At 41.7% G+C, this 27574-nt stretch overlaps 1 protein-coding gene across 3 annotated transcripts in view; it reads left to right on the forward strand.

The window, feature by feature from the left end:
* The window catches only part of PDGFD (platelet derived growth factor D), a 211417-nt gene that overhangs the window by 157819 nt on the left and 26024 nt on the right, over positions 1 to 27574 (forward strand). For all 3 annotated transcript variants that reach the window (XM_006729210.3, XM_006729211.3, XM_081799580.1), the window contains exon 4: positions 23969 to 24031. In XM_006729210.3, coding sequence (XP_006729273.1) covers positions 23969 to 24031 — 63 coding nt within the window. The remainder of the gene's footprint in view (positions 1 to 23968; positions 24032 to 27574) is intronic.

Below are 27574 nucleotides of genomic sequence, written 5' to 3' on the forward strand. Positions count from 1 at the left end.
CGCTAGACAGCAGACTTCTCACTCTAGATCTGTATGTCTTGAACTGTTGAAATATTTGCACCATCCATTTCACCTGCTGTCATTGGTTCAGAGAATCAGATGTGAACCTATCACTAGGACATTCTTAGAAAGGGGTCTGGGGTGCCTCTCCCAGGGGAGGCTTTGCATTAGCCTATCGATACCTGTTGTTGAGTTTTCAAAAACTGAGCTTCACAATCTCATTCCCTAAGGCCATGCGGCCTGGGTATCGACGGCTCCTGTTTTTGATAACCAGTCCCAGCCCAGCCTTCTTGCAGCGGCCTTCTCCACAGAACCCTGGAGGTGTCAAGGAGGAAGAACCAAAAGATGAGTTTATCCAGTGGCTCCTCCCACGCTTGCCCCCCTTGCTCTAGCAGTGGTTCTCAACCAGGGGTGATCTCTCCCCCCGCCCCCACCCTGAGATGTTAGACAACGTCTGGGAACATTCTTGGTTGTCACAACTGACAGGGCAGTGGGGGGAATCCACTGGCATCTAGTAGGTGGAGACCAGGAACGCTGGTCAATATTCTACAATGTACAGGTCACCTCCTTTCCCGACCCCAGCAAAAAATTATCCAGCTCAAAGTGTCAATAGTGCTGAGTTTCAGAAATTCTACTCTAAGCCTTTTCTACACATTTTATTGCCCAAAGTTACCCTTGTGATTTCCTGGAGTATTTTAGAGACAGGGCTTTGAGGAGAAGTGGGAACAGAAGACCTGTTAGGACTTAAACAAAAAGGCAAGAAGGGGAGGGGTTATGTGAAGTAAGAAAGTTGGGGAGATTTGCACAAAGCACAACCTCCTTTCACCATTTCCTCATTTGTATGACCCTCTTTACTGTGAGCATGCTTTATGCCATATTTTCACGCTGTGAGTATTCCCAAAATGGGCAGTACATCTGAAACTGATGTAACTAAGAACCTGGGGGTGTGGTAAGCATTACAACTCAAGGGTTCTTTGCTGCTGTAATATCTGTGAAGTAAGAAACAGCTTTATGGTGGGAGAATTCCTTAATAGGTTTAAATGGATCTTACACATGAGATGGAATATTGAAACAAAGATAAAGTGCTAGGTTCTCGTTCCTTTGGCAAATGTTTGAAATTTACAACAAATTTTTACGTAGCCAAGGATTCTATGAGGTATAAATATGTATGTAATATAACTGAGATTAGCATAAATGATTAAGCAGCTATTTTCAATGTGTCAGAGGTACCAAATATCTCTTGTTTTTAATCCATTGCCTATCCATTCCCCATAAATTGTCATATAAGAGAAGATTACTTAATAAATGCCCATAAGCAAAAGGATTGGAGTTTAATAAAACATGAAAAAGTGACATATTCATAAATGGCTAAAAGAGAAGATTCTACTACCGGATTGACATCAATAAATAAAATAAAATTCATTACTGCTCTCTCATCAGCTTTCAAAGGCAATGAGTTTATGACTAGATGTATGTACTTCCAAGTACATTGTAAAGTGGATTAAAATTCTAACTGGTTTATTGCTTTTTCCTCCAAGCAGTTTCCTTATAGCGAGCTCAGGATAGTAACTTATAAGTGTGATTTTCGTAAACTATAATCCAAGCAAACCAAAGGGTTTACAAACTAGAGGCCTTTTAGAAAAATAAAATCAAAAGAGATTGAAATCATAAACATAAAATGAAATCATAAACATAAAATGCTCAGCAAAAGACACGTAACACTTCCAGAAGCACAAATGGGTAGCCCGAGCGGGTCATTCATTTTACTGTCCATCACAGCAGTTGGGTGGATCTCTTTCCAAAGGTGTATCTTTGAATACTTTGTCTACTCTGGTGTGAAATGACTTACACGATGGCTTTTCCACTATTTCCACTGTGAGGCCATTCCACAATTTAATAGATACCACTATTGGGAAAACTTTGTAGATACGGAGCCTACATTTTGTGTTATTCAATTTCATGCCCTGACTGCTAGTTATTGCCCCCAGGGAACATTGTAAACAATTCTTTCCCTTCATGGTGATGTATTTTGAATTCTTGGAAATTTGTGTCATATCCCCCTAAGTAACTCTGAAAAATTTTATACATAGTGTACTTCAAGTACTTAATTCCTTTGTCGATGAACAGTATATTTAGTTTTTATAATCTTGTCTTGAAAATCATTTTCCTCAGTCTGTTCATCAATCAGCTCTTCCTGAATTCCCACAAGTTTGTCACCATCTTATACAAAACTACTCACAAAATGATTTGGTAATCGGATTCCCATTTTGCCAAATGCACCGCACACACCAACCATTGATTCCTAGTTTCAAACAGTAGCGCTCTTGTGTTTCGGTACCTTTGAAATATCTCAACAGTTACCAGTTCCCTCCATAGCTTGTTATCACTTGCTGTATTTTGCAGTGGAACTCTCTCCTTTAAAATTTCAGGGAGAGCAGATACAATTCTAGATTCAGTGATACCAAAAAAGTCAGAACAACATTTTATAAAGACCCATTTATTCCATATTCCATACGATACCTTGTAATAGTGACTTGGCATCAGTGATTGATATTTAGAGGTGATTTCACTAATGTCTGTGTTCTTCCAAGTTTGAGATGTTTTATATCCGATGTAATAGTAACATTTCTGTATAAAGAATGTCTGAAATCCACTGTACCCTTCCCCCTACAAGGAACCTATCCATGTACATTATACAAGTTAGCGAAAGTTACCGAAGGACCTTTGTCAGGTAAATAATTTAATTCCTCTGAAATGTATAGTGTCTATAATTAGCACAGCCATTTTTGTTCCATTTCTTTCAGATTGATTAAACATGATCACCTATGGCAGGGAAACTCTCCTTTTAAATTCTTAAGACTTTTTGTACTTTTTAATATCAGTGTTTCCTGTTTTGTAAAATGATCTTGCCTTTTCGCAACATTTCAATTTTAGAGTTCTCAAGTTCCAGAATTAACATTATTTTGAAAACCAGTTATCGTTTTGTCTCAATATTTTATTGCTACCTGAATCTATAATTTTTTTGCCCTAAAAGAAACCAATTATGTGTAGTGAATAAATTTTCAAAAAGACCTTGACCCAGAGTTACATCTATGGGAACCTTTGCAATATCTTGAATTTCAATACTAAAAGCCCCTGAAGGAGTAGTTCTGATACCAAAGGACAGAAATATAGAGAAAATATTCTTTTCACATGGCCTTGAAATAGTTGAATTAGTCACCCACTACCCCACCTTCAGAGCATTCATGTTAAGGGCAATACCTCAATAATTTACTAAGAAGAAAAACACTTTTAGAGATAAAACCAAATGTCAACAGCGGTCTTGCTGCCAAGAAAGTGACTTTATAGAACCTTTAGTTGTCACACATTTAGAAATGTTTGCGAATAGAAATAATTATTAACCCATAAGCCAACATCTAACTTTATGCCACCTTTATGAATAAAAATAGCTTAAAAGTGAGTTGGCCACTTGAAAATATGTTCTTTAAAGTTACTAATCAAATTCCCGCTTCATAGATAATGGATCTTCATTAAGAATTTGATAAGGACAAGTGTCACATCATGCCTTTGGAACTCGGTCATTTTTCAAGTCTTTATGGAGAGCCTGATATGTTCCAGGAACTATATTAGCTCCTGTGGACGCATGAAAATTAATGAAAAGTACACTGTAAGTCTTTCTATACTCTGGGAACACAGAGGAGGCAGCATCTACGGATCAGAACTAATAGTGCTTCTCAAAGGAAGTGATTTCATTTGTGTTCTAAACGATAAGGCAGAGTTAGCTAAAGGGAAAGGGTTGGGGGAACTTTCCAAGCAAAGGGAGTGGCCTCGGCAAATTTAAAAGGGCTGATAAAGCACGGAATAATTCTGAGAGCCCAGAGGCTTAATAAGAGCGACTCGCTGGAAATCGTGGAGGAGAGGAAGAGGGAACCAGATACTAAAGGTTTTGATGTAGTCATCAAAGGACAACAAGCTATTGAGAACCTCTGAGGGATTTGGGGCTTGGAAGTTGCATGGGTGGGGGAGCAATTTTTGTTTTGATTTTACTTTTGGCGACCAATATGACAGACCAGTGGAGGTTAGATTGCAGTTGGATATGAATAGAGACAGACTAGTTAGGGAGCTATCATAGAAATCCACAAGAGATGTGATGGACTTCTGACTTAAAACTTGGGGTAGAAGACATGGTTTTGAAGGATTAAGCAATTATGATCTGAAGAATTTAGTGACTAATTGGAGCATATTTCAGCATGACACCGAGGTATATGATATACAACAGGTGAAGGTGATTGTATCTTTCTAGGAAAGGGGACAAAGGACAATGAGCAGGTTTTGTGGGAATATTGATGAGTACCATTTTGGACATGATGAGTTTGAAGAGCTTATGGGACATCCATGGGGGCGGGGGGCAGGGGGGCCAGAGGGAATGTGGCAAAATGATCTAATTCTCAGCAAAGATTTCTTGGCCTGGCATATGGAGTTAGGTATCATCCATATACATATTACTGCTGACATCACGAAATTCAGTGAGTTTAACCAGGTACCAAGTATCAAGTATCAGAATCCTGGAAAACACTAACATTTAAAAAGACATTAAAAGACAGGAATCCAGAGAAGAAATACGTGGAGAAGTAAAAGGAGAACACCAGAGCATAATACCAAAAAGCCAAGGGAAGCGATGATTATGGAGGGCATCATCCACAACGTTAAATGTTAGAAAGGTGTCAGGTAAAACAAAGGCTATGGAAAGGGTGCATTGGCTTTGGAAATTCAAAAGCTATTAAAAATATTAATAAGAGTGTTTTCACTGGAACAAGAACCAGGCTGCCACGGGATGAAAGATGGACCAGAATTGCAGTCAACACCAAGTGTAAGCTATTATTTCAAAAAGCTTGAGTGTGAATGGATGCAAATTTAAACAAAAGATACCTAGAGAGGAGGTTTGAATCAGGAAGATACTTTTAAGATGGTAAAGAGACTCAAACATCTTTTATAGGTTGGACGGACAGGTAACTAGAGGAGAGGGGTGTGGAGATATAAGAAAGAAAGGCAACATGGTGTGCTGGGTGTGTGATTTTCCTCCAGCAGAAATCCAGATGTTGAAGAATGATGGGATTGCTCCAGAGGACTTTGGCAGTGTGAGGGCTGAGGGACAGCTAGGTGATGAGGGAGTACTGATAAGAGAGGACTGGAAGTGATGGACTCCGAGGCCTCTAAGATCAGTAGAAGGCCGGTAACTTGGGGGGACGTGGAGGTATTGAGTGTCTGGAGGGCTCACTGAGGTTAAAGACAGAGAGATAGCAGCAAGAGCTCAAGAGCATATGAGATTATAGAGGTCATGGCCACAGGGTGCACGGTGCCTTTAAGATTTCGGACATAGAAGGGGCTGCTGGAGTGGGGTCACCAAAGAGATGAGTCAAAGGACCTCAGATCAAGGGTATTCGCCCTGCTGTCTACATGGACTCTGGCATCATTCAGGGTGATGGCAGCAGGAGGTGAGGACAGATACTGAAATGTAGATGCCGCCATACTCAGTGAATGTGGGGACGTGACCAGGACTTCAGGAGAAGCAAGAACGTAGCAAATCGTGAGAAGAAGAAGAATTACATAATCAGGAATGGCTGCGGGTCTTGAGTCTCAGAGGAGGTGACCATGTACGTGTTTGTATATGCCTGCAGTGTCTTTCAAGGAATGTGTCAGAAGCCAGTAATGTGGATGGCCTCTGATGGGCATCCTTTCTCTAACTTTGAGATTTGGGGCCACGGGAATGTATTGTATGGAAAATATCAACGGTTTAGTGGTACCAGGATGGAGGCCAGCAGAAGGCCAACATTTCCCAGCCTGGCAGGGATTTCAGAGGGCCGCTCTCCTGCCGGCCCCGAGGGAAGCTCCGTCTTCAGAGGGGAGCAAGGGGGCGCTCAGGGAAGGGTCTGGGGTCTCGGGGGCGTTCGTCCACGGCGCTGCCAGTCGCCTCTCAGAAGCCATCTCATGCTTATGGTGCCCCATTTTGAAATTAATCTACTCCGATGTTTTTAGACTGAAAATACTCAGCCGGTGTCAGAAATCCAATTTGAAGTTTCCTTTTTATTGGGGCACCTGGGTGGCTCAGTCGTTAAGCGTCTGCCTTCGGCTCAGGTCATGATCCCAAGGTCCTGGGATCGAGCCGCGCATCAGGCTCCTTCCTCAGCGGGGAGCCTGCTTCTCCCTCTCCCACTCTCCCTGCTTGTGTTCCTGCTCTCGCTATCTCTCTCTGTCAAATAAATAAATAAAATCTTTAAAAAAAAAAAAGTTTCCTTTTTATTTTGGAAGAGAATATGGAGCCCAGGTTAAAACAGCTCCCAAAAGCAATATTCTTTACGGCGTACAATAAATCATCAGCTTTCCATCCCATCCGTAACCTTAGTAAGAAGTTGGCAGAGGATAATGTAGTGCTCTCTTGAGAGCAAAGACTCTTGTTAACTTATATTCTTATTTTCTATAAAAGTTTATGGCTTTTTTGTTGTTGCTGTTGCTCTTAAAAGAATAGTATCTTCCACTTAACACAGGAGAGTGAAGGATTTTGTTGTCGTTGTTGTTGATTCTGATGAAGTCTAAGATATGCCTTGGCTGAGTAGGGAGGAGAGCGTAGACGAGGCCCCCAGCAGGTAAGCGAAAACGAATGGAGCCCTGGAGGGCAGCAGAGCAAATACCTAGCTTCCGGAACCCAGCTTTATCTGATGGCGTGGTTAAAGAGGCTGTTGTTTTGCCTTGAGCAGTCTTTCTTCCGTCCTCCCCCCCACACCCAGCCTCTCCCCTGTAACGCAATGGGAAGCATCCTGCACAGAGCTGAGAATACGGTGATTCTAACTGGATGGGTTTTGCCTGACCCAACTCGTTTTTGGCTTCTGTAAGTTACGTACTGTGGCACAGTTCTCTCTCCACATCATAAGGAAATAGGAGAAAGCTCCCCTCCTTTTCCTGTTCTCGCTGAGAATAGCTAAGTGCGAGAGGCAGAAGCCCTCAGTACTGTCCCCATGCTGAGTCAGGTTGTGGGAGGGACCCCCAAGAGCAGCCAGACGTTCTGCCATTGTTTCCTTTCCTATTCAGTCTGCTGGGGGAGGCGGCGGGGGTGGGGGGGATGCTTTTCTTTCCTCCAGCCTGGATATCAAGAAGCCTTGAAGTGTCAGGGTTTTCACGTTCTTCCTGAGGCTGAGGAGGCCTCCTCTAAACCTGTCATTCAGGATGACAGGGGTGCACCAAAGGCAGTGAATTTCACATTGGGGTTGAGACTACTATGGTCAGCATTTGAATACAGTAGATGGTGTGAGCTGGATCGTGAACTCGACCCAGCCCCCTGGCCCACCATCCCCCTCCCTGCCATGGGTACCGGATTCTTCTCTGCCCATAGACCGGGGCTTTGGGTTTCAATGGTCTCATTTCTTCCCATAAGTATTCCATTAACACAGCAGGTACACACAGCGTTGTGCAAAACGTGGCATCCAATTCAAATAAAATCAAAGGGGGATTGTGCAACTATTGGATTTATTTTATTTTATTTTTTGGATTTGTTTTAAAATAGAGCTTCCATAGCTAGAAATGAAGACTACCGGCTGACCATTTTTGATGATAAAAACAGTTGTTGCATTTTGCAGGGCTGTGAACTACATGACCCCTAATGTCCTTCCTAACTTAATGCTTTACGTGAAAGGAAGACACATAATATACTACTTATATAGTATGTGTTTACTGTGTCTTCGAAAGAGGACTTTCATAGACGGCTCTTAGAGTCATCCTAATGATACAGAGTTTCTTCTGGCTTCTCACATGTCAGGTGCAGAGAGAGCAGAGTACATGCAGTTCGGTGTCTGTCAAAGCCTGTGTATCATTTCAGATAAAATAAGGTTTTCATTCACAGATGATTTATTTTAAATGCCAGTGATTTTCCCTGGAGGGAACTGATATTGGAAGAGGAAATAGTGTTTTGCGAATACATCTAGTATGAGATTACCTCCCTTTTCATTCTACCACTCTGTGGACTCTCTACCTTTTTGAAATATAACTATTACCTGAGATAATATCAGGGGACGTATTATGAGAAGTGAACACTGGACTGCACTATCTTTTGGATCAGAACTTGGGCTGGGATAAATTTTGAAGTAGCACCTGGATTCAGGGTGAATGCATACCTCACTCCCACCCTGGACCAGGAGTACCGCTGCGTCTGGCTACCTTCCGCACGGACCCACCTGTTCCCTGTGCACATTGTAGGGGACATCCACTGACCCTTCCAGTAAGGTCAGTTGCCTCTGAAAGCAAGATGATTTTCCTTCTCTTCTTCAACACTGATAGAATCGGGACAGAGATCAGTGGATATTGGAAGGGTGCTCTAGAGGAGGGCACCGCTCTTGCTTTTGCCACTAGTGGATTTGGGGAAGAAAACAATGAGTGACCAGAAATCACTCTGGAGGTCTGCAGAGCTATTTAGAGGAGGTGTCTCATTTCTTAAAGCATGTGCTAGAGTGGAAAAACAGCTTTGATGAGGCATTAGGAGATACAGAGTCTCATTCTGGCTTTCTGGTGAATTAGACGTATCCCCATTAGAAAAGTCGCTTGGGCACTTACTCCTGAGATAGTCATGGTTTGCTAAGTTATCCTGCAATAACAAACAACAAGCGTGAAATTTCAGTCGCTTACAAAAGCCAAGGTTGGCTTCCCAGTCATGTTACACGTAAGTTCGTAATCCCCAGCCGCAGTGCTCCGCGTAGCTTCTCCGTTTGGGAGTCGGGCCGAAGGCTCAGCGCCTTCGGGGATGCACAGCAGAGGGAAAAGAGTGATGGCCGAACCACACAATGTGTTTTAAAGTTTCTCCTCATCTTCAGTTGGTTAAAGGAAGCCACATGGCCAAGGCTGCCTTCAGGGGAGCAGGAAGTACACCCCTCCCATAAGGAAGCTAATGGGAGCATCCCTGAGAAGGTAGACGAGCAGCCCAGTGCCTAGAAGTTGAAGGCATTGGTCGGTGATTTGTAAAGTCTCCTTGGGCGCCACAATTACAAGTTATTATTTTGTAAGTTAGAAATGGCAATAGTTTGGACATAGAGATTTTTTTTTAAGATTTTACTTATTTATTTGACAGAGAGAGCACACAAGCAGGGGGAGAAGCAGGTTCTCCACTGAGCAGGGGCTCGATCCCAGGACCCCCCAGGATCATGACCTGAGCCGAAGGCAGACGCTTCACCTACTGAGCCGCCAGGCGCCCCATGGACGTAGAGATGTTTTACCAAAAGACAGGAGACTGCATGAATTAGCGGTTTGCATATACATGCAGTCTTTAAATTCCTTCAACTGTTTTAAAGCAAGTTCTTGCCCTTTTGAAATGTTTTGTTTGCTGATGTGAAGAATGCATGAATAACAGTCCTTTGAATGTGTGTAATGTTTTAGAGCGGGCAAAATACTTCCGCATACGTCTGTTCCTCTGTCCCCTGGTCCTCACATGACCAGATTGACCATGTTTGGTTTGTTGACTCTGTTTTAACAATGTCTAGAACAATGTCTAGCAAGTAGTAAGCACTCAGTAATTTCCTGGAGGGTGGGGTAGAACTCCTTTTGTAGGGAGACTGTTGGAGTTAGTTAAGGGGCTGGAGGAGTGCATTCCATCCCCTAAGAAAAAGTCCAAGAAGACACATCCCTTTGCCCGATGGTTGCAGAAAAGACCAGTCAGGAAATCTCTGAGAAGATGCAAACTGTTATTTTTTCTAACGTATCTGTGCCCATACCCGGCTCACGTGGTGGCGGAGAGAGATTGAAATGAGATGAGGAATGTTAAAGCTTCTTGAAAATTTCAAAATCTCAATGCCCATTTTAGGTGAAGAAAAGCCAGGCCATTGTAGTCTGGATGGGCCGATCAGCGTTTTTTCCAAGAAATGTGCAAATGTGTGAAGTCTAAGCCTTTCTATAACAGCTTTCCATATAATGATCTATGAAATATCCAGACCATTCCTTCGAGATAGGAATTACTGGTACCTCCATGTTCAGGTAAGAATACTGAGGCACAGAGAAACTAAGTACTAGGTGCAAGGACTCGTGCGGGTCAGTGGTGGAGTTGGGACAGGATCCAGACAGCCCAGCTCCAGAACTTGTAAGATCTTTGCAGAAGTGTTAAATTAACGTGGCCGTCTTTCCAGCAGAAAGATAACATATTGGAAAGACCATACTAGTTTTGGGAAGAATGCAGTGAATGTCCGCGTGGGCTAGTTAGTTTCACGTGAGTTAATCTAATTTAATCCTCAACTACCCTGTGGGGGATAAAAAGGGTAATTTTTTTTCCCGTTTTACAGATCAGGACTCCCAAGCATAGAGAGTTTACCTTTCCCAAGGTCACACAGCCAATGTTCCGTGTGGAATTCGATTCTGAGTGCTGTCTCCAAAGCCATGTTTTAAAAATGCTTTAGCACACTGAGTATGAAATCTCTTCTAACCAGCCAAAAATGCTGCAGTCCTTATTCGGCAAGGTGAATAGCAAAGGAGGCTCAGGACTCCCAGCTCTTCCTTTAAAGGCACGGGGTCTGCTTTTATTTTGTTTGTTCTTAGAGATCCTCTGATGAGAGCCACTGAGGCCCATTTGTATCCTGGCATCTTTAGGATCCCTGCTGGGTGGAGAGATAGCTCTCAGTAATCCCACCAGATCAGCCCCTGCTGACTGCCCTCGGGGGTCATCATAAAGTCCTGAAGGGATCCCCATCTGTCAAATCTTCTCATCAGGCAAACATTCTAACTTCTTTGAAGAAGAAAGGTAATTTTGTACCCTGCTGAGAAATGAGATAGAACTAAATTATATTTGAGAATGCCATTATCATTTTAGGGATTTGATTCCAAAATAAGGAAGGGCCCCTAATTCTAAGGTTGCCTTAAAAGATTATGGATATTCCAGAAAGGGTTTCCAAACCAATAGCACTGGATTTCTTGGTTTCAATTTTTTCAACTGCTCTCATCTCTCAGAATAGTGAAACGTTGTTTACTGTGTGTTTTCTAGGAACTGTTATGCTGCTTAAGATCACAGAATTCACGAGGATAAAACACTTTTTTCTCTTTTGTTGTTTTCATACACACAGAGAGGGAGGCATGTGAGCAGGGCGAGAGAGATGGGCTCCCTATGGGGTAGCGGAGTGTAGCACACTGTCCAGAGACCTAGGCTCCAGGCACCGGATCGGCCGGTGATGCTGATGCTTGACCTTTAGGGAGCTTGGTTTCCTTGAATACAGACAAAGCGCAGTCAGAAAGAAAGCTCCCTGAGAGCAGTGACCTTGATGTTCTTTTCTGTATCTCCAGCACTTTGAACCATTAGTCAGAAATAGTGGACGTCTTTAAATGCCTGGTAAATGAATGATTAAATACCGCACGCCCCCCCCACCCCAAAATGCTCGGTGTGGCATCCACGACCCTCTGATCTGTCCCGTTCCCTCCTTTTCAGCCTCCTTTTCTGCCTGGTGCTTTGGGCACGTACTCTTAGTAGGTCCAAGATCATGCCACTCTGCAACTTTCCCCTCTACCTGTCTGCTCCCCTGATTGTCAAAAGCCCTGATTATCATTTAGGGTCACCTCCAGGGCCACTTCTTCTGAGACCTTTCTCCAGTCCTCCAGATGGACTTCAAGCATTCCTTCCTGTGTAGATCTACAGGACTTGGCTTATGGCCCTGATAGAGCGTTCATTCCTATAGGTCCTGTATTATTCGTTTATTTATTCCACAGATATCTATTAACACTCAACCACATGCCCGCCAGTACGCTAGGGCTTTGTAGGAGTCATGTCATTTGCTCCTCACACAATCCAGCAGCTGTTTGTGCTTTCATTTAACTAGTACTTACTCGATGCACGTTAGTTAACAGATGCCATGGCAGGTACCGCGGCTGAGCAGTGTAAAAGTTAGAAGTCCGCCAGACGACTTCACCTAACGGTAAGCCACTAAGAAAAAGTAAATAGCGTTCATGTAAGTTGCTGACGTGAAAGGGAACGACAAGAGTAGGGAATTAGAATTAATCTAGACAATGGGTTCCTCCAGGCGGTTGGACGTCTTACCCATCTGTGCCTTGCCCAGGGCTTAGCACAGTGAGTTACACCTTGTGGTCTTTAAAAATCTTAGATAGTGAAGAGAACTTTGGACTTAGCGATCTTAGCATTCTTCCATCTCCAGACTGTGCTGCTGAGATTTAAAGAAGTGGGTATAAGGTGTGTGAGATATCAGGTGTGCTAAAAAACATCCAGATGCAGGGACTACCTCAGCCAGTCTTCGGGCCTGAGCAGCAATGCCATCAGCTCTGACTCTTCCCAGTCCGGTAGAGCGGCAGCAAGCGTTCACCCAACCCCTCGAGTATTTTCCCTTTGACTTTGGAATGCGTTGTTCTCTTAATTTTTTTGGCAGTAAAAATTACCTTTATAATTATATTTGGCTTAGATGAACATAGCAGTGAATTTGCATTCTCTAAGTACACATCATGTGATAGTACAAAAAAAAAGTAGAGCAAGAAGCCGAGGAGAGCCAATCTAGGATTAAAATTTTGCTGTGCAAAGCCTCGTGCTCTCACTCACGAGCATCACTGACGAATACTGCTAATGTAATCGCAGGCAAAAGTAAAAAATGCTGCTGGTAGCTGATCATAACCACAAGTACGAAGGAATCGTAAAGGCCCATAAACATGAATGGCTAGGACTCAAATTGCAGGATCTCTCGTTTAAACCCCCACGAGGAGAAGGCTGTGGGCTGTTGACTCCAGGGTCATGATGAAGTTAAGTGGACTAAGTAGAGCTTCGGTTCCCTGGAGGTCTCTTTCCCCGGTTTAACCATGGAGCCTGGCCACCAGATTGAGTTTTTTCTTTGTGCAAAACTTTCCCAGCCCTGATCAGAATGAATCCCACGACCTGTATATGTGGAATTCAGCACCAGCACGCTCAGCTAATGGGCCCAGACAGCAAGACTCCTTTTGGGACCTGAAACCCGAGACCTGCTTTGATGAGCTGCTAGTTGCCTGAGGAGTGAAAAGAGGAACTGCAAGGTCAAGAATGTGCTAATCTCACCTTTTGTCAAGAGTGATTTGCGGGGGCCTGGGTACACTTTTGTTTCAGACTTTACATTCACCAACCTGCTGGTTTAACCACAGAATTGTGCCCAGAAATCCCTTTACCGTCAGGCCAAGAAAAAGGTTGTGTTTTGAATTAACAGTTAGTTCATTTCCAGAGCTCTACAATATTCACGTGGCTATTAAATAGCTTACATTCCGGGTAGCTTGGAGTGCCAAATGATAATTACAATGGGCGGCGGCTCTGGTCCAGTGTAGGGCTGAGGATGAAGGTGTCCAGGGAAAATGCATCACCAAAACACAAAGCCGCCTCCCTAGGCAATAGTCATGGTTTTTAAAGGAATGAACAGCTTTCTGAATGCTTTTGACTGACTTGTCCCTGATTCTCCCCCAAGGTGTTCCTCTTCACTTTATACACCTATCACTTGCCGGATGACGTTTCATGAGCCCTTTTCCCTGGCAGAATGACAAGTTGTGTTGACTCTGGCTTTGTCTCTTGGACTTCAAATGGTATTTTCTCCTTAAAGTTAGGTCTTAGAAGTTTTAATTAGCAGTAGGATCATTTGGGTTCATAAAGGAAATGATTTTAGCGAAGGGATTTTGGTGACTTGGCCTTCATCTTCATAGTGTTCATAATTTTCAGGTTTTCTAATATTTGTTTTAATAAATATAACTAGCTTTTGCCCAGGATGGAGGTAATCCATTTATATAACGCCATCCGGATACAGAGACTCTGAAGTTTTTAGGAGTGTGCCTTTCAACACAGTCATCCAATCAAAATGAAATGATTTGTTGAATTTTGAGTGTATTTCCTCCCTCAGCAATAGAAACCAAACAGAAAGCAAAGCGAGTCCTCACTGTGTACCAGGAAGTATGCTAAGTGCAAGGAAATGAAAATGTGAATAATTCAGGTCAACACTTCTTCTTTTCATTTCAAACTTGTAATTTTTCTAAGGTAGCAAAATAAACTCCTCAGCCATCCATTTTGTCCTGGGAGTGCAAATATCTTTAAGATTAGCTTAGCAATACCAAAAGTACCATCTTTAATAATGTTCAGGCTACTGGTGAAGCAAACCAAATGTTCTTTCTTGAAATGCATTTAAGAAATGTCTGAAAACCTGTACTTAGCACAAATCAAGGGTGTTTTTGTTTTGTTTTTTTGTCTTATACAAGGACTATTTGTAAATGAAAGGATGAGCCCTGTAGCAGAGAGGAAAGAGCGTGGAGAGTCAGCCTCAAGTTCAGGTATCTGCAGAGCCTCTTGACGACCAGCTCGCTCCCATGGGCAGGTTCCTCAAGCATCGTCAAAGCTGCAGAAATGAGGAGTGGGGTGATGTACCGGAAGGGTTTCATGTAGTGCCTGGCATGTCATCTGCGCTCTGTGAAAGGCAGCTGTTGTTACAAAGTGATTAATCATAGAGTTTTCTCAACACTGAACCACGTTACGTTTATAAGAGCTATTAACAAAATTTCAGCCTGCACCTAGCTCTCCAGCAACACAGTGAAGAAAGACCTCTGGCAGTACCTTTCTAGATGAAAATTAAATGTTCATTTAACACTTGGTCTTCACTTGCGCTTCACTATGAAGCGCAGTGAAAGCTACTAGCAGAGTTGTATTTTGCAGTTTGTAATTTTCTGTGCAGCCCCTCGCTAAGATGTCCTCGTTTGGCTAACGCGGAGTTAACTGAATCAGCCTTCTTGCCCCTCCGTCTCTCCTCTCCGGGATCCTTGTGGTTTCCTCAGGCCATGGGCCACAGTAATGGCAGGTGGTTCATCTTTTTTCTGTCTCCCTAGACTTGCGCTCTCTGTCTGCAGACACACCTTGACCCTTCCACAGCTCTGTGCTCTGGCCCTCTTGACACCCTCTCTGGGTCAATGACCCCTTCTCTGCCTGCTGGAGGAACTTTCTTCCTTACGCGTTGGACTGGTGTTTGCTCTCCTCTTTGCTCATCTGTTGTAACAACTTCCCAGACTAAGTTTGGTCTAAAGAAATCAGAAACTGGGGGCGCCTGGGTGGCTCAGATGGTTAAGCGTCTGCCTTCGGCTCAGGTCATGATCCCGGAGTCCTGGGATCGAGTCCCGCATCGGGCTCCCTGCTCCTTGGGAAGCCTGCTTCTCCCTCTGCCTCTCTCTCTCTCTGTCTCTCATGAATAAATAAATAAAATCTTAAAAAAAAAAAAGAAATCAGAAACTATCAAGTATAAGAAGTTCCTTGTCTTTTAAGAGAAAAAATGAACTTTTAAAAAATACTTTGACATTAGCATCAAGATTTCATGGGTGATTAGTTGATGAATCCTAGAAGATCTAAATTAAAACATTGTACTTTAGTGTCAATAATGGTTTAAAAAGTTGTGAAACTAACTCAGATTTCAGTGGAAATCTGCAAGTAGGTCTTATCTGTGGGGGTATTTGCTATTAAAGGTATATTTATTTTACTAATATTTTATTTCCAATCATAGTTGACTGATGTCCAGCTTCTTAGAGCTCTGAGAATATATGTTACTAATTTCACAGGCAAATTCTCTACCTTTGAAAGATACTCTTTGATTCTTGTTAATTATTGATTCTGGAACTCTTGATATCCTTGTACCAAACGTTGTTGCCAATAAAAGCTGGCCTCCAGCCAAGGCCTTTCCCATATTCCTTGTTAAAGAACTGATTTGATGATGAGCATGTAATGAAATATACTTGTAAAGCCTTGGTTGGATCACAGCATTTGATGGAACCGAAGGGTTTTCAATTTTTGCTTTATTCATAAATTCCCATAGACGTTGAGTCACTGATGTATCATTATTTGCATGTACATTGGTTGGACTACATATCAGAAGTTCATGTACTAGAGCATCAGAAGTCTTTGTTCTAAAGGATCTCCCCCACAGAGTGATCTCAGGGCACAAGCCTGCACGTCAGCATTATTTGCATTTTCCTCAGTAGGTCATGAACAAATGAAGACTCACTTAGGGGATAAATGATGACAGTGTGTTTGTTTGTTATTGTTCTATGAATCTCGACAAATCCCTCTGTTTCTTTAGCATTTCAAAATGAACACCTCTAAGCCTTCACTTAATCAAGAAGCACAGCTAGAATTAGGAGAGGACTTTATTATTTTATTATCTGCTTCTGAGGAACAGATAGAAAACATCAAACAGAAGCACAGTTTTGAAAATTAAGGAAAACACTCTGACAAATGTTCTTCAAAACTTTCCCCCAATAAGTCATCCCCCAATAAGTTAACATTGTTTTGGTTGAAAGCTCTTCAGAATCTCTAAGTAAGTGCATATGTTTTGTTTGAAGAGATGGAAGAGTACATCCCTCTGAGCAATGAACAGTTTATGGCTCATCTCCTCACACACTGCGTAATCACCTCGGATAAAAATGAACAGCCCACTTCCATGAGATCCAGAAACAGGTGGTACGACTAATCATCCTAAATGTTTGGAATGTTGGCCTGGCAACAGCTGTCTCCAAAGGCTCAAAAGACAGTTGTCCCCAGCTCTACTCTTGAGGCTCAGGAGAGGGATTCATTTGGGTATCCATTGCAGGCATTCGGTGACTGAACACGTATAAGCTTGCCTGGGAAGGGGGATGGGTGGATTATTCACTTGTTAGCATGTAATATCCTCCCTCCCTCTGGAATGGCCCCAAAGTGACTGATGGCAAGGAAGGGTTATCTGGCCATATCCTGTCTGAAAATGAAATCCCCAATCATGTCTGTCTTTAGTAGTGAAGATTATTATTGAGAATATTCATTACCTGTAGTGCATTGTATCCACAGCTCGATTTGCTCTCAGTTCATTGTCCTCAGGCAGACACACGCCTATCGGACACTGAGCTGATGGCTACCTGCATATTTTTGTGGTTGTTTTTAATTGAATTAGCCATGGTTTTAGGTCGAGTCAAATGGATGATTCTAGAACCATTCTTTATTGTCCCATCTTTGAACAATTCTCTCTAGTAATCGGTGAGAATTACTTCAACAAAAATGCTTTTATGTTCCACCAGGGAGTACGTAGGTGCCACTATTCAATCTATAACAATATAACATAAGGCTTTAGGGGTAGGTGCTCACGCACTCCAGTCCATTTCTCTCCTCCATTTTTGTTTCAGAAATCATAGGGTTTCACTCATGTGTGGGACATAAGGAATAGCGCGGAGGACCACAGGGGAAGGGGGGGAAAACCTGAATGGGGAGAAATCAGAGAGGGAGACGAACCATGAGAGACTCTTAACTCTAGGAAACAAACTGAGGGTTACAGAGGGGAGGGGGTGGGGGCAGGGGGCAGCCAGGTGATGGGCATTAAGGAGAGCACGTGATGTGATGAGCACTGGGTGTTACATGCAACTAATGAATCATTGAACACTGCATCAAAAACTAATGATGTACTATATGTTGGCTAGCTGAACATGATAAAAGAAAGAAATTTATCAATTTCTTATTAAAACTTGATATGTATTATAAAAAATTGAGGACATAAAAATAGACAAAGGAAAGAAAATAAAGCATGTGTCATTCAGTATCAACAATGTCAATATTGTTGTGAATATATTTTCAGTCTTGCTTCAATCAGATAGCTGTACATTTTTCTAGTAGAATTAGGTGATATGAAACATACTCTTATAACCTTTTCATGTATAAGAGTTTGTTTTATTTTAAGGATGTCAGCTGTTTATTATATCTGTTACAAGTATATTTGTGCATTTATCTTTATGCTTTTAATTTTGTTTTTGGCATTTTTTTGGATTTATGCAACATTTAGTAGGTGTGAGAGGTATCGAATTTTATGCTTCTTGACTTTAGCATGAGTGCTTAAGGTACTATTTCTCCCACATTTCGATTATACAAATATCTATGAATGTTTTCATATACTTTAAGATGTTCTTTTTCCATACCTCCCCAACTTCCTAGTGAATGACTTTTCTCTCACACAAATCAAACTTCCAGAGCTAAGCTATTTAAAAAAGCACAGATCTCAGAATCACATCTATGTTTTCAAAATTACTCCAGATAGAGTGTAAGGGAGTGGGTTTCATTTCAAAATGCCAAATAATGAGTTTCGCTGCCAGTATATGATTATGAAGAATTATAACGTGAGGATATAAGCTGAGAATAAATTATTTTTAATGATGTAAATGAATTCTTATTAGATTAAGGCAGTGCCGATGCAGATGCCTGTAATTATAGGATGATGTGTGCCATTATTCGGTGGGTTGGAAACCACGTAACCTAGAGAGAACAGTAGCTTCTTGGACTCTAGTCCTGACTCCAGTCATAATTAGTTCAGAGATGCTAGACAGTGCCTCTGGCTCTCTGCACTGCAGCGTGCTTTTCTCTCAAGGGATGGCTTGGACCCCTAGATATGACCTTAGTAAGTCACCCATAGCACCAAAGTGCAGTCCCTGCAGGGACCGAGGGAACAAAGTAGCCAGAACAGCAGCTTCTCTCTTTTAGGATGAAACAGGCTGCAGTGTAGGAGCAGGAGGTAAGGAAATGAAGCACTGAATTAGTACTTACTTCTTGGAGCTCACACATAGTTCTCTCTCCTCGGAAGAATGGGACATGGCATTTAAAGCACTTGTTGGAGTTTGTTGTAACAAAAAAGAGAAATGGGGTTTTGTAAGCTCACTGTTTCAATACATTTTAAATGACTATTCACCATTCTATTTTAGCATTTAAGTCATGCTAAGGGCACTGCTCTGCAAAGAGCACCCACAATAGCGGAGTTTGTCTTTCATTAGCCTGGAGCTTGAAAAAGCAAGCTGTCTACCCAGGATGATTCTAAAACCATGTAGCAAACAGTTTGACATGGGCAGCGACTGATCAGAGTGGGCCCTGGCTCTAAACCACTGCTTTGCCTGTACGGGGGAAGTGGATGAACATTATCCCTGATAATGCTCACTGAACCAGTGGAATTGGAGTGTGTCCCCAAAACTCTGATAAGAATTTGGGATAGAAGACAGAAGAAATAAACAAGCTCCCTGCCATTCTAGAGCATTTATTCTAGTTGGGGAAAGAGATCATGAATAGTAAAACAAATAGAAAATCATTTCAGATAATCATAAATGCTTTAAAGAAAATTAAGCAAATTAAGTGGAGAGAGTGGCCAAGAGTAGGGGTATTTTAAATGAAGTGTTCAAGGAGGGGTTCCCTACTGATGCAGTGTTTGAGCATAGAACTAAATGATGAGGAGCCGATCACTGGAACGTTTGGAGGAAGTGCATCATGGGCATAGGGAGCAGCACCAGACTTGAAGGGGAGACTCCTGGAGTGTTATTGGAAAGACTGTAAGAAGGCCAGAGTAGTGGGAGTGCAGTTCTGAGAAAGATAGAACATCAAATCAGAGAGACGCTGGGGAGGAAACAAGCATGTGTCAGATCACATAAGACCAGATTCTAAGTGCAATGGAAAGCTATCAGAAGGATTTAAGCAGAAGACCGAAGTGATCTGATTTACACTTAAAAAGATACCAGTAGAAAACAGTAGCCCAAAAATACACCCATGCATATACAGTTAACTAATATTTTACAAAGGAGCCAAGAATACTTGATGGGGAAAGATACTCTGTTCAATAAATAGTGCTGGGAAAATTAGATATTCACATATAAAAGAATGAAATTGGATGCATATCTTAATACCACTCACAAACACTTACTTGATATGGAGTCGACTTCAATGTAAGACATGACACTGTAAAACTCCTAGAAGAAAACAAACGGGAAAATCCCCCAAACATTCGTTTTGATAATGATTTTTTTGGATATGGCATCAAAAGCAAAGGCAAAAAATAAGCAGTGGGACTATGTCAAAGTATAAAAGCTTCTACACAGCAAAAGAAACAGCAGAATGAAAAGGCAACCTAGGGAATGGGAGAAAATATTTGCAAACCACATATCTGAAAAGAGATTAACATCCAAAATATATAAGGAATCCATACAATTCAATAGCAAAAAAAAACCCCCAAATAATCTGATTTAAAAATTGGCAGAGGACCTATTTTTTTTCAGAGAAGACATATAAATGCCCAACAGGTACATGAAAAGATGCTCAACATTACTAATCAGCAGAGAAACACAAATCATAAGCACAATGAGAAATCACCTTACACCTATTACAATGACTAGTATCAAAAAGAGAAGAGATAACAAGTGTTGGCAAGGGAGTTGGGAAGAGGGAACATTATTAATGCATTGTTGATGGGAATGTAGATGAGTATAGCCACTGTAGAAAACAGCAGTTTCTTGAGAAATTAAAAACTATCATACAATCCAGCAATCCCACTTCTGGTTATATAACTGAAAGAAACTAAGTCACTGTATTGAGGAGACATCTGCACCCCCACATTCACTGTGTGTATTCACCATAGCCAAGACATGGAAACAACCTAAGTGTTCATTGGCAGAAGAACGGATAAAGAAAACGTGAGAGATGTATATTCAGCTTTGAGAAAGAAGGAAATCCTGCATTTGTGACAACACAGATGGACCTTGAGGACATTAGACATTATACTAAGTAAAATAAGTCAGACAGAAAAAGACAAAACCTGTATCTCACCTATAGTATGTGTACTTTATGAAAGAAGGGGGGATAAAGTCAAACTCACAGAAACACGGTAGTATGGTAATTGCCAGGGACAAGAAAATAGGAAAATGGGGAGTTGTTGGTCAAAGGGTACAAACTTCCAGTTATAAGATCACAAAGTTCTGGGGATCTGATGCACAGCACAGTGACTATAATTAACAGTGTTGTATTATATACTTGAAAGTTGCTAAGAAAGAGTAATTCTCAAATATTCTCACCACACACACATACACACAATTGTAATTATGTGATCGATATGTTAACCAACCTTATTTGGTAACCACTCAGCAATTTACACATGAATCAGATTATCATGTTGTACACCTTAAATCTGTACAATGTTATATGTCGGTGGTTTTTTGTAAAGCCAGAAAAGACAAGAGCATCTCGGCTGCCATGTGAAGCGTGGACTCTGGATACAGTAGCAGCATTTAGAATCTAGCGGCTGGGAGGCCCACCAGTATCTCGTACTGGTGAGATTATGGTGGACGGAGATGAGAAATTCATGCCAACGACAGCATTAGAAAGCAAATGGCTATGTTCCTTCCGATGCCAAGTTTGTCCTTTCGGGTCCAAATTCTGTACTTCCTTCTTAGAAGGAGTAATTTTCCCTTTTTTAAAGCTCATTATAAATGTGTCATTTATAAATAATGGCAAATTTTGAAATAACCTAAAGGAAGGTTGGTTTTTTTTAAAAAGTCTAATACTCATGCTGCTAAGAGAAGATGAATTTACTTTTTATCTGGAACTTAATGAAATCCTCTGTCCTTGGTGCCTATTAAAGTTTCTAACCGGACAGTGAAGAAATGAAAAGTTCTTTGTGCAACACTTGTCTAGGTTCATGGGCATGAAGGCCCTTTATACTTAAAAATGCTTAACAAAACATTTTTACCATATATCTATGCAAGAAAATAAAGTAAATTGAAGTCACAGAACTTAGTAAGTGTAAACTGCTAAGAGTACTTCAAAGGATATCCTTGTAGAACCTTCCACCAGTACTCTGCTTTATGTCTTTCCTGCTTTACTTCTAACTTTCTTCTGGACACTGTTTCATTCAAGCCAGCTACAATGATATGAAAGACCACCACACAGCACCTCCTTAGAAGTGTGCGCTGGTGGTCCTGCTTTGCATGAACTTGCCTACATGATAAAGGAGCACATTATTTATCTCTCTGAGAATTGGTTTTCTAATCATTAAAATGAAGAGATTGCATGAGATAATACTAAAATTCTTTCCAGTTCCAAGATTTTAAGATTGTCCCTTTTCTGATTTTCACACACGATCAACATAATCCATCACTTGCTTCATTACCATTATTGTGCTGATGATTCTCGGGTCTATATCCCAAGTGCAGGTCTCTCTCATGTGGGCCGCTCCCATATAGCCAATGGCGTCCTGGACATCACTAGCTGGATATTGCGTGGGCACCTCAAACACGCTGTACCCAACATGACTCATTAATTTTCCCCAATAACTTCTTTTCCAGTATATGTTCCTCACATTCGTCTAGACATCTATCTTTCTTTGAGTCTTCTACCCCACCTTTCTTGCAAGTAGCCATCTACTTACTCATCTACTTACCTGAGTCTATAAGACTCAGCTCGAGAGTCACGTTCTTGTGTGAAATTTTTCCAAGCCCACTTCCTCTCAGGTAAATTTTCTACTGCCTTCCTTAATGTCTCTATTAAACTAGTACTACAGCACACACATAAGTTTATTGCAGGAGCTCTTTACCTGGTTATAAATATGTTTACATTTTGAACTCCTTGAGGGGAGGTATAGTTTCTCAGTTCCTCATGATTCTACCCTAAGCTTAGAATGTATCCCATAGTTGGTGATGAGCAAATATTGAATTGAATGAGTGAAAATGAAAATTCTATGATGTGAGGATTGCTCAGGTTATTATCGTACCTGGCATATGTCCTCCCACCAGTGGTTCCTTCACAATATGGAGAAGCCATTGGCTCTCTTGCCCAGTTTCACCTGTTCACCTGCTTATGAAGACTCATATCAATACCAACCTTCATTTGTTTGCACCCATCCTTTTGCTGTGGGAATTCACCTTTCAGAGTGCAGAGACCAATTTTCTCTTTCTTTTTTATCTTTCCTGAGGTAGAGACAAGAATAATGATGCCTTGCCAGTTTTTAATAGATGTTCATTCATTGAACCTCACATTTGACTTAGTTCTTTCTTGGTAAACAACTAAATTTTTTTAACACAGACATTTATATATAATCCAGTCTCATCATGAGCAATTAACAAATGCACTTGCAGCTCCTCAAAATGTTAATGAAATTTAGACCTGATACTTAGCTTCATTCAGTGAGTATACTTGGGTAAATAAGTTGCCAGATTTGAGTATCTGAATTTTTCTCAGCATCATCTTAAAATACACCCTACTATCTGGCCTGGCTAGAAGACCTTAACCAAGTTGATTGACGTTAGCAGGGTCAAGAAACCATCTGTGACATGTAAAAATGGTAGAATCAGCTCTTCTTCCCATTATGTTTTTTAAAGTTACTGGTGCTAGAGTAATTAACAAGAAAGTCACACAAATTGGAGACACATTTTCCTTTTAAGAGAAGTTCCTTTCTCTGAGATCCATTGCTATCACAAATCCTTCAAGGCTTCTCTGAGATAATTTTCTCGAGTCTGCCTTTTATCTTGTTCTTTGGGGAATACTTTGTCACTCCACGGCCACGGCCATCTCCTTCCCCCTGCCATTCTTCCTGGTGTTTCCTGACAGAGTCAGGAATAGCCCTTTGCTGGTGAATTTATCTTTGAAAAGATCACTGATATTATAGACCAGCTCAAGAGGCAGGACTGAACATGATACAGAACCTAGTTCAAACCAAATAAACATCAATTCGGATAATGGCTATTATTACTCTTTATTAAGGACCTTATTAACTGCTAGTTATAATTATATAATTAGTGCATTCAGTTCTCAAAACTACCCTCTAATTTAAGCATCCCATACCATCCCATACAGATGAGGAAGAGAAGGATTGCAGAGGCTAGGTAGATTGCCTGAGGTCATGCAGCTGGCAGATGGCCAACTTAAAATTTGAACTCTTGTCTGCACATTTTCCATTTCACCAGTACTTAAGAGTAAATGTGAATATATCCCTTATGTCCATAAATGTCCGTGTCTTGAATGAGAAGGGGTCTTGAGGAGAGGTGCTGAAGACAAATGGTGAACTGTCCGGCAAGAATGTAACCCTTATATCTGTTGTCATTTAGTTGAAAGAAGATTCTGAGGGCTGAGATATTGAAACTGTGCACATAATGAATTGCACAGAGGTTTGATTGACTCACGTGGATGTTTCTTGCCTTCTAGGAAGATTTCCAACCCGCAGCAGACTCAGAGACCAACTGGGAGTCAGTCACAAGCTCTATCTCAGTAAGTAATTTGTTTTTCTGTTGCCAGTGAAAAAAGCTGATGGAGAAACTAAGGTCAACCCCAGAACAGCGTCAGCTGCATGAAGGACCTAGGGCTTCACCAGAAGCCACATTGCAATCATGATGTGTCCTTCCATTTCATTTATGGTTTCAGCGGGCTGTGTCGCATGCCCTTTTCCCCCTCTCTTCAAAAAGGCTCTCAGGAAATGCCAGTATCCATTGTAGGAACACGGGCTAGACAATGACTTCAGTATTTATCAGTTTCAAAGTAGAATGTTCCAACTAGACGACTGTCCAGACATATCAAACGTATCAACTGGTCCATGGCCCAAGCTCAAGTGGGGTATTTTGAAATAGTGTTTTGAATATTCCAGGGAAAGCTGTTAACCTTTGTGTTTTCAAGGATCGTTTCAGATGTGAAAAATCCCGGTGTTTACAATAAGATAACTTAAGTACAAACCAGGCGTGTGTTCTATTTGACTTAGAAATAAAACATAACTCACCCTGAAACTGTAAAATGGCTCATGCCCCCCATTTTTTTCCTCCAAATTTAGTCATTTCTCGGTATTCTACTTCTCTTTGTTCAGAAAGAACAGACCTTGTTTTCACCAATCCTATAAGTAGCACGTATGTAGCAATAAAATACAAGATAATAAATGTAGGTGTTCATTAGAAGGTCAAGAGTGTGGAGAAAGCTTGCCCATGGGTCTAAGTCAGCCCATGTGGCTGAGTCAGAGTTGATTTTTTTTTTTTTTCAAGTGATACTCCATCCTTTGCTCTCTGGGGTATTTTTAAAGCAATACCTTCGGATGGAAGGGTTTCCTTAGCTATGGGTTCTGTGACTATTTAATTCACCTGGTGTGTCCGCTGGACTAGAACAACATGGCCTACTCAAGAGGTCAGTGGGGTGTCTGATGGTGATATTAAGAGTGTTTAATTTGTTCTTGACAGCCCCGAATGCACGCTCTGAACCTCGATAAGTGCAGGCAATCACTGTGAGGCAGGTGAAGTCTTCGCTCTGGGAGGCCAGGCGGAGGCTTGGCCGGTTAGCAGCCTGAGGCCGACGATTCACGGTGTAACGGCTTCTGCCGCTAGGCGCTGGTGTGCTACTCTGTCGAATCCTCTGGCTTCTCAAGCATCTTCTAGTGATGGCTCAGAGGGGCTGAGTCATTCATGCCCCACGTGCAGAAATTACAAGCTTAAGGGACGCTTAGCGAATGCAGGATAATGCAGGTCCTCTTAAAGAAAAGGATTGACCATCCGTTTGGAGCATCAGCAGAAGCTCAGCACTGGGTCCATATCCACTGGACACTTTTCTGGTTGGAGCTCCAAAGCCAGGTTCTGCTTCGTCCTCTGGAAATAGCAGGGAAACAGTCTCTTTCCTCAGGGTTCTGGTTTTCAGGACCCCTCTGGAATAGCAGTAAGGAGCCTTGGACCCACCATTAACTCTGTATAAACCATATTTTGTTTTTGTGGGAAGTGGTTTCTAGTTTTCTGAGCATTATTTTTCTTTTAAAAATTGTTAATTTAAATCCAATCAGTTAGCTTTAGAATGGATTTTTATAAATATATAACAAAAGCTGAATGAGATAGGATCTACAGTGGTGTGGAAAAGGGCACACCCAGTTAGTTCTTTCTCACAAAAATAGTTTTTAAATAATTACCCCAGAAATAAACATGTTCTGGCGAGTTTTTTAGGTCCTCTAATCACCCGTGAGTATTTTCTTAACTATCTCACTTAAGGATAGTTTTACATTTTACCTGTGGTTTGTCTGGATTTGCTCTGCAGACAAATGTCAGAGGGATTAGATTTCTGGCTCCCCCTCAGGCATGGAGAGCCCCTCGCAGCTTTCTCCTGGAGAGATGTGTAGGTAGACACTAAGCTCTAGGTCCTGTGAGGAGCCACCCCAGGAAACTTGCTGCCAAGGATTCCCCAGAGCCACTGACAGAGGCCTGCACTTGCATGAAAATGGCTTCATGTTGTTTCCAAACACAGGGAAGCATTTTAACTTCAGAGCTTTTATAGAGATGCCATGCACCTAACTTTGGGCAGCTCTTTTTGAATTTTTGGATCTCAGACCCACATCTTTGGGATGGAGTTGTAAATCATCTGGTGACGATGAGCCAGGTGGACTGTACATTATCCGGATAATACAAAGTTGAATGGGAATTTGAAATTTTGAGACTGAGTCATAATATCTGACTCTAGCACGTGATGCCAAGAAGGATGTGAAAGACAGAAATGATGTGCCTCGGTCGGGGTTCAGTTTATATGAGACACGCATGCGCACGTGTGCACCCCTGGATTAGGGAGCTGGCCAGCTGTCTTCACCAGTCTAGCTCACATCTCCCAGCCTCTTCCCCACTCCCTTTCCCCTACCAGGCATATTTGAAAACTGCCTTTAAGGTACACGAGTGTGGGTTAATGCTTTTGCAAAATGCCTTCGTTTGCTAAAGAGGGACCACCATTCCTCTGAAAGCAGGTGGGCATCCAGTCCCTGGCTTCCGGACCTTTGGACCTTGATTGGTTAAAAAGAGAGACCCTAAGCTGAAAGTGAGACCATGAAATGTGGACTTTGCTGTCTGAAACCCTGTGGCACATAGTAGTTCTTGTTAGGATGCTGCATGAAGTTTCAGGAACACGAGTGCTTGTTAATTCCCGTGTTCCCGTTCCCGGAATGGTAGGAGATATTTGCCCTTGAGGGATCTTGTTTGTTTGGCAGTTTCTTGAAAGACATTTTGAAACCATTTGCGACTGTGCTATTTCCTTGTTAATGGGTCATGAATTTTTACAGAGATGTTTGAATCATGGCTCATTTGCCTCTAGATTATCCAAGGGTTAGTGAAGTAAGTGCTTGGGAACTTATGTGGGGACATAGTCCACATAATCCCTCCCAGATTTTCAGTGGTGTTGCATTCCCCATTTAAAGAGTATTTCTGAGAATATTTTAATGACAGCTGGGATCACGAGCAAGCAACAGCACTTTAAAAATACATGTATATGCTTCCCATTGGGATCTCCCAGTCTTGGTCGAGAGAGCAAGTTTCATGACTAATTATTCTTGTTGATAACCAGTAAATAAGCTGGTGAAAGTGCCAAATTTTATCAAATTCTCTCCAGAGGAGATTCAAACCCTGCTCACACAATGCCTGCAATGCGAGGTGACCCATGAAGAGGAAACGTGGAGACTAAACATGGGAGGAGAGAATGGATTATGAAAGCAGTTCAGAATTTAAATTCTAATCATTAACTGTTGATGCGGATGTGGATGACTTGGGAGCTCGAACCAAGACAGGGGATGATGTAATTTTGATATTGCCATTTAGTCAATATCTTCTTTAATGATTATATCTCAGATGAACTGGAAGTTTTATGATCTGCCTGGTTTTGATTTGCAGAAATGTGAATGACTATCATTTACCAATTAATCGCTCTTATTTAAGAATATGGCAGGACTATGGCAGAGGACTTGAGCATGATATTTATGCATAGAATGTCTTACCATCAGAAGCCTGTTTATGTTCCTTCCATAGAGTTGTATGA

Source organism: Leptonychotes weddellii, chromosome 11 (genome assembly GCF_054177405.1).
Source record: "Leptonychotes weddellii isolate Sample4059 chromosome 11, ASM5417740v2, whole genome shotgun sequence".
Classification (NCBI taxonomy): Eukaryota; Metazoa; Chordata; class Mammalia; order Carnivora; family Phocidae; genus Leptonychotes; species Leptonychotes weddellii.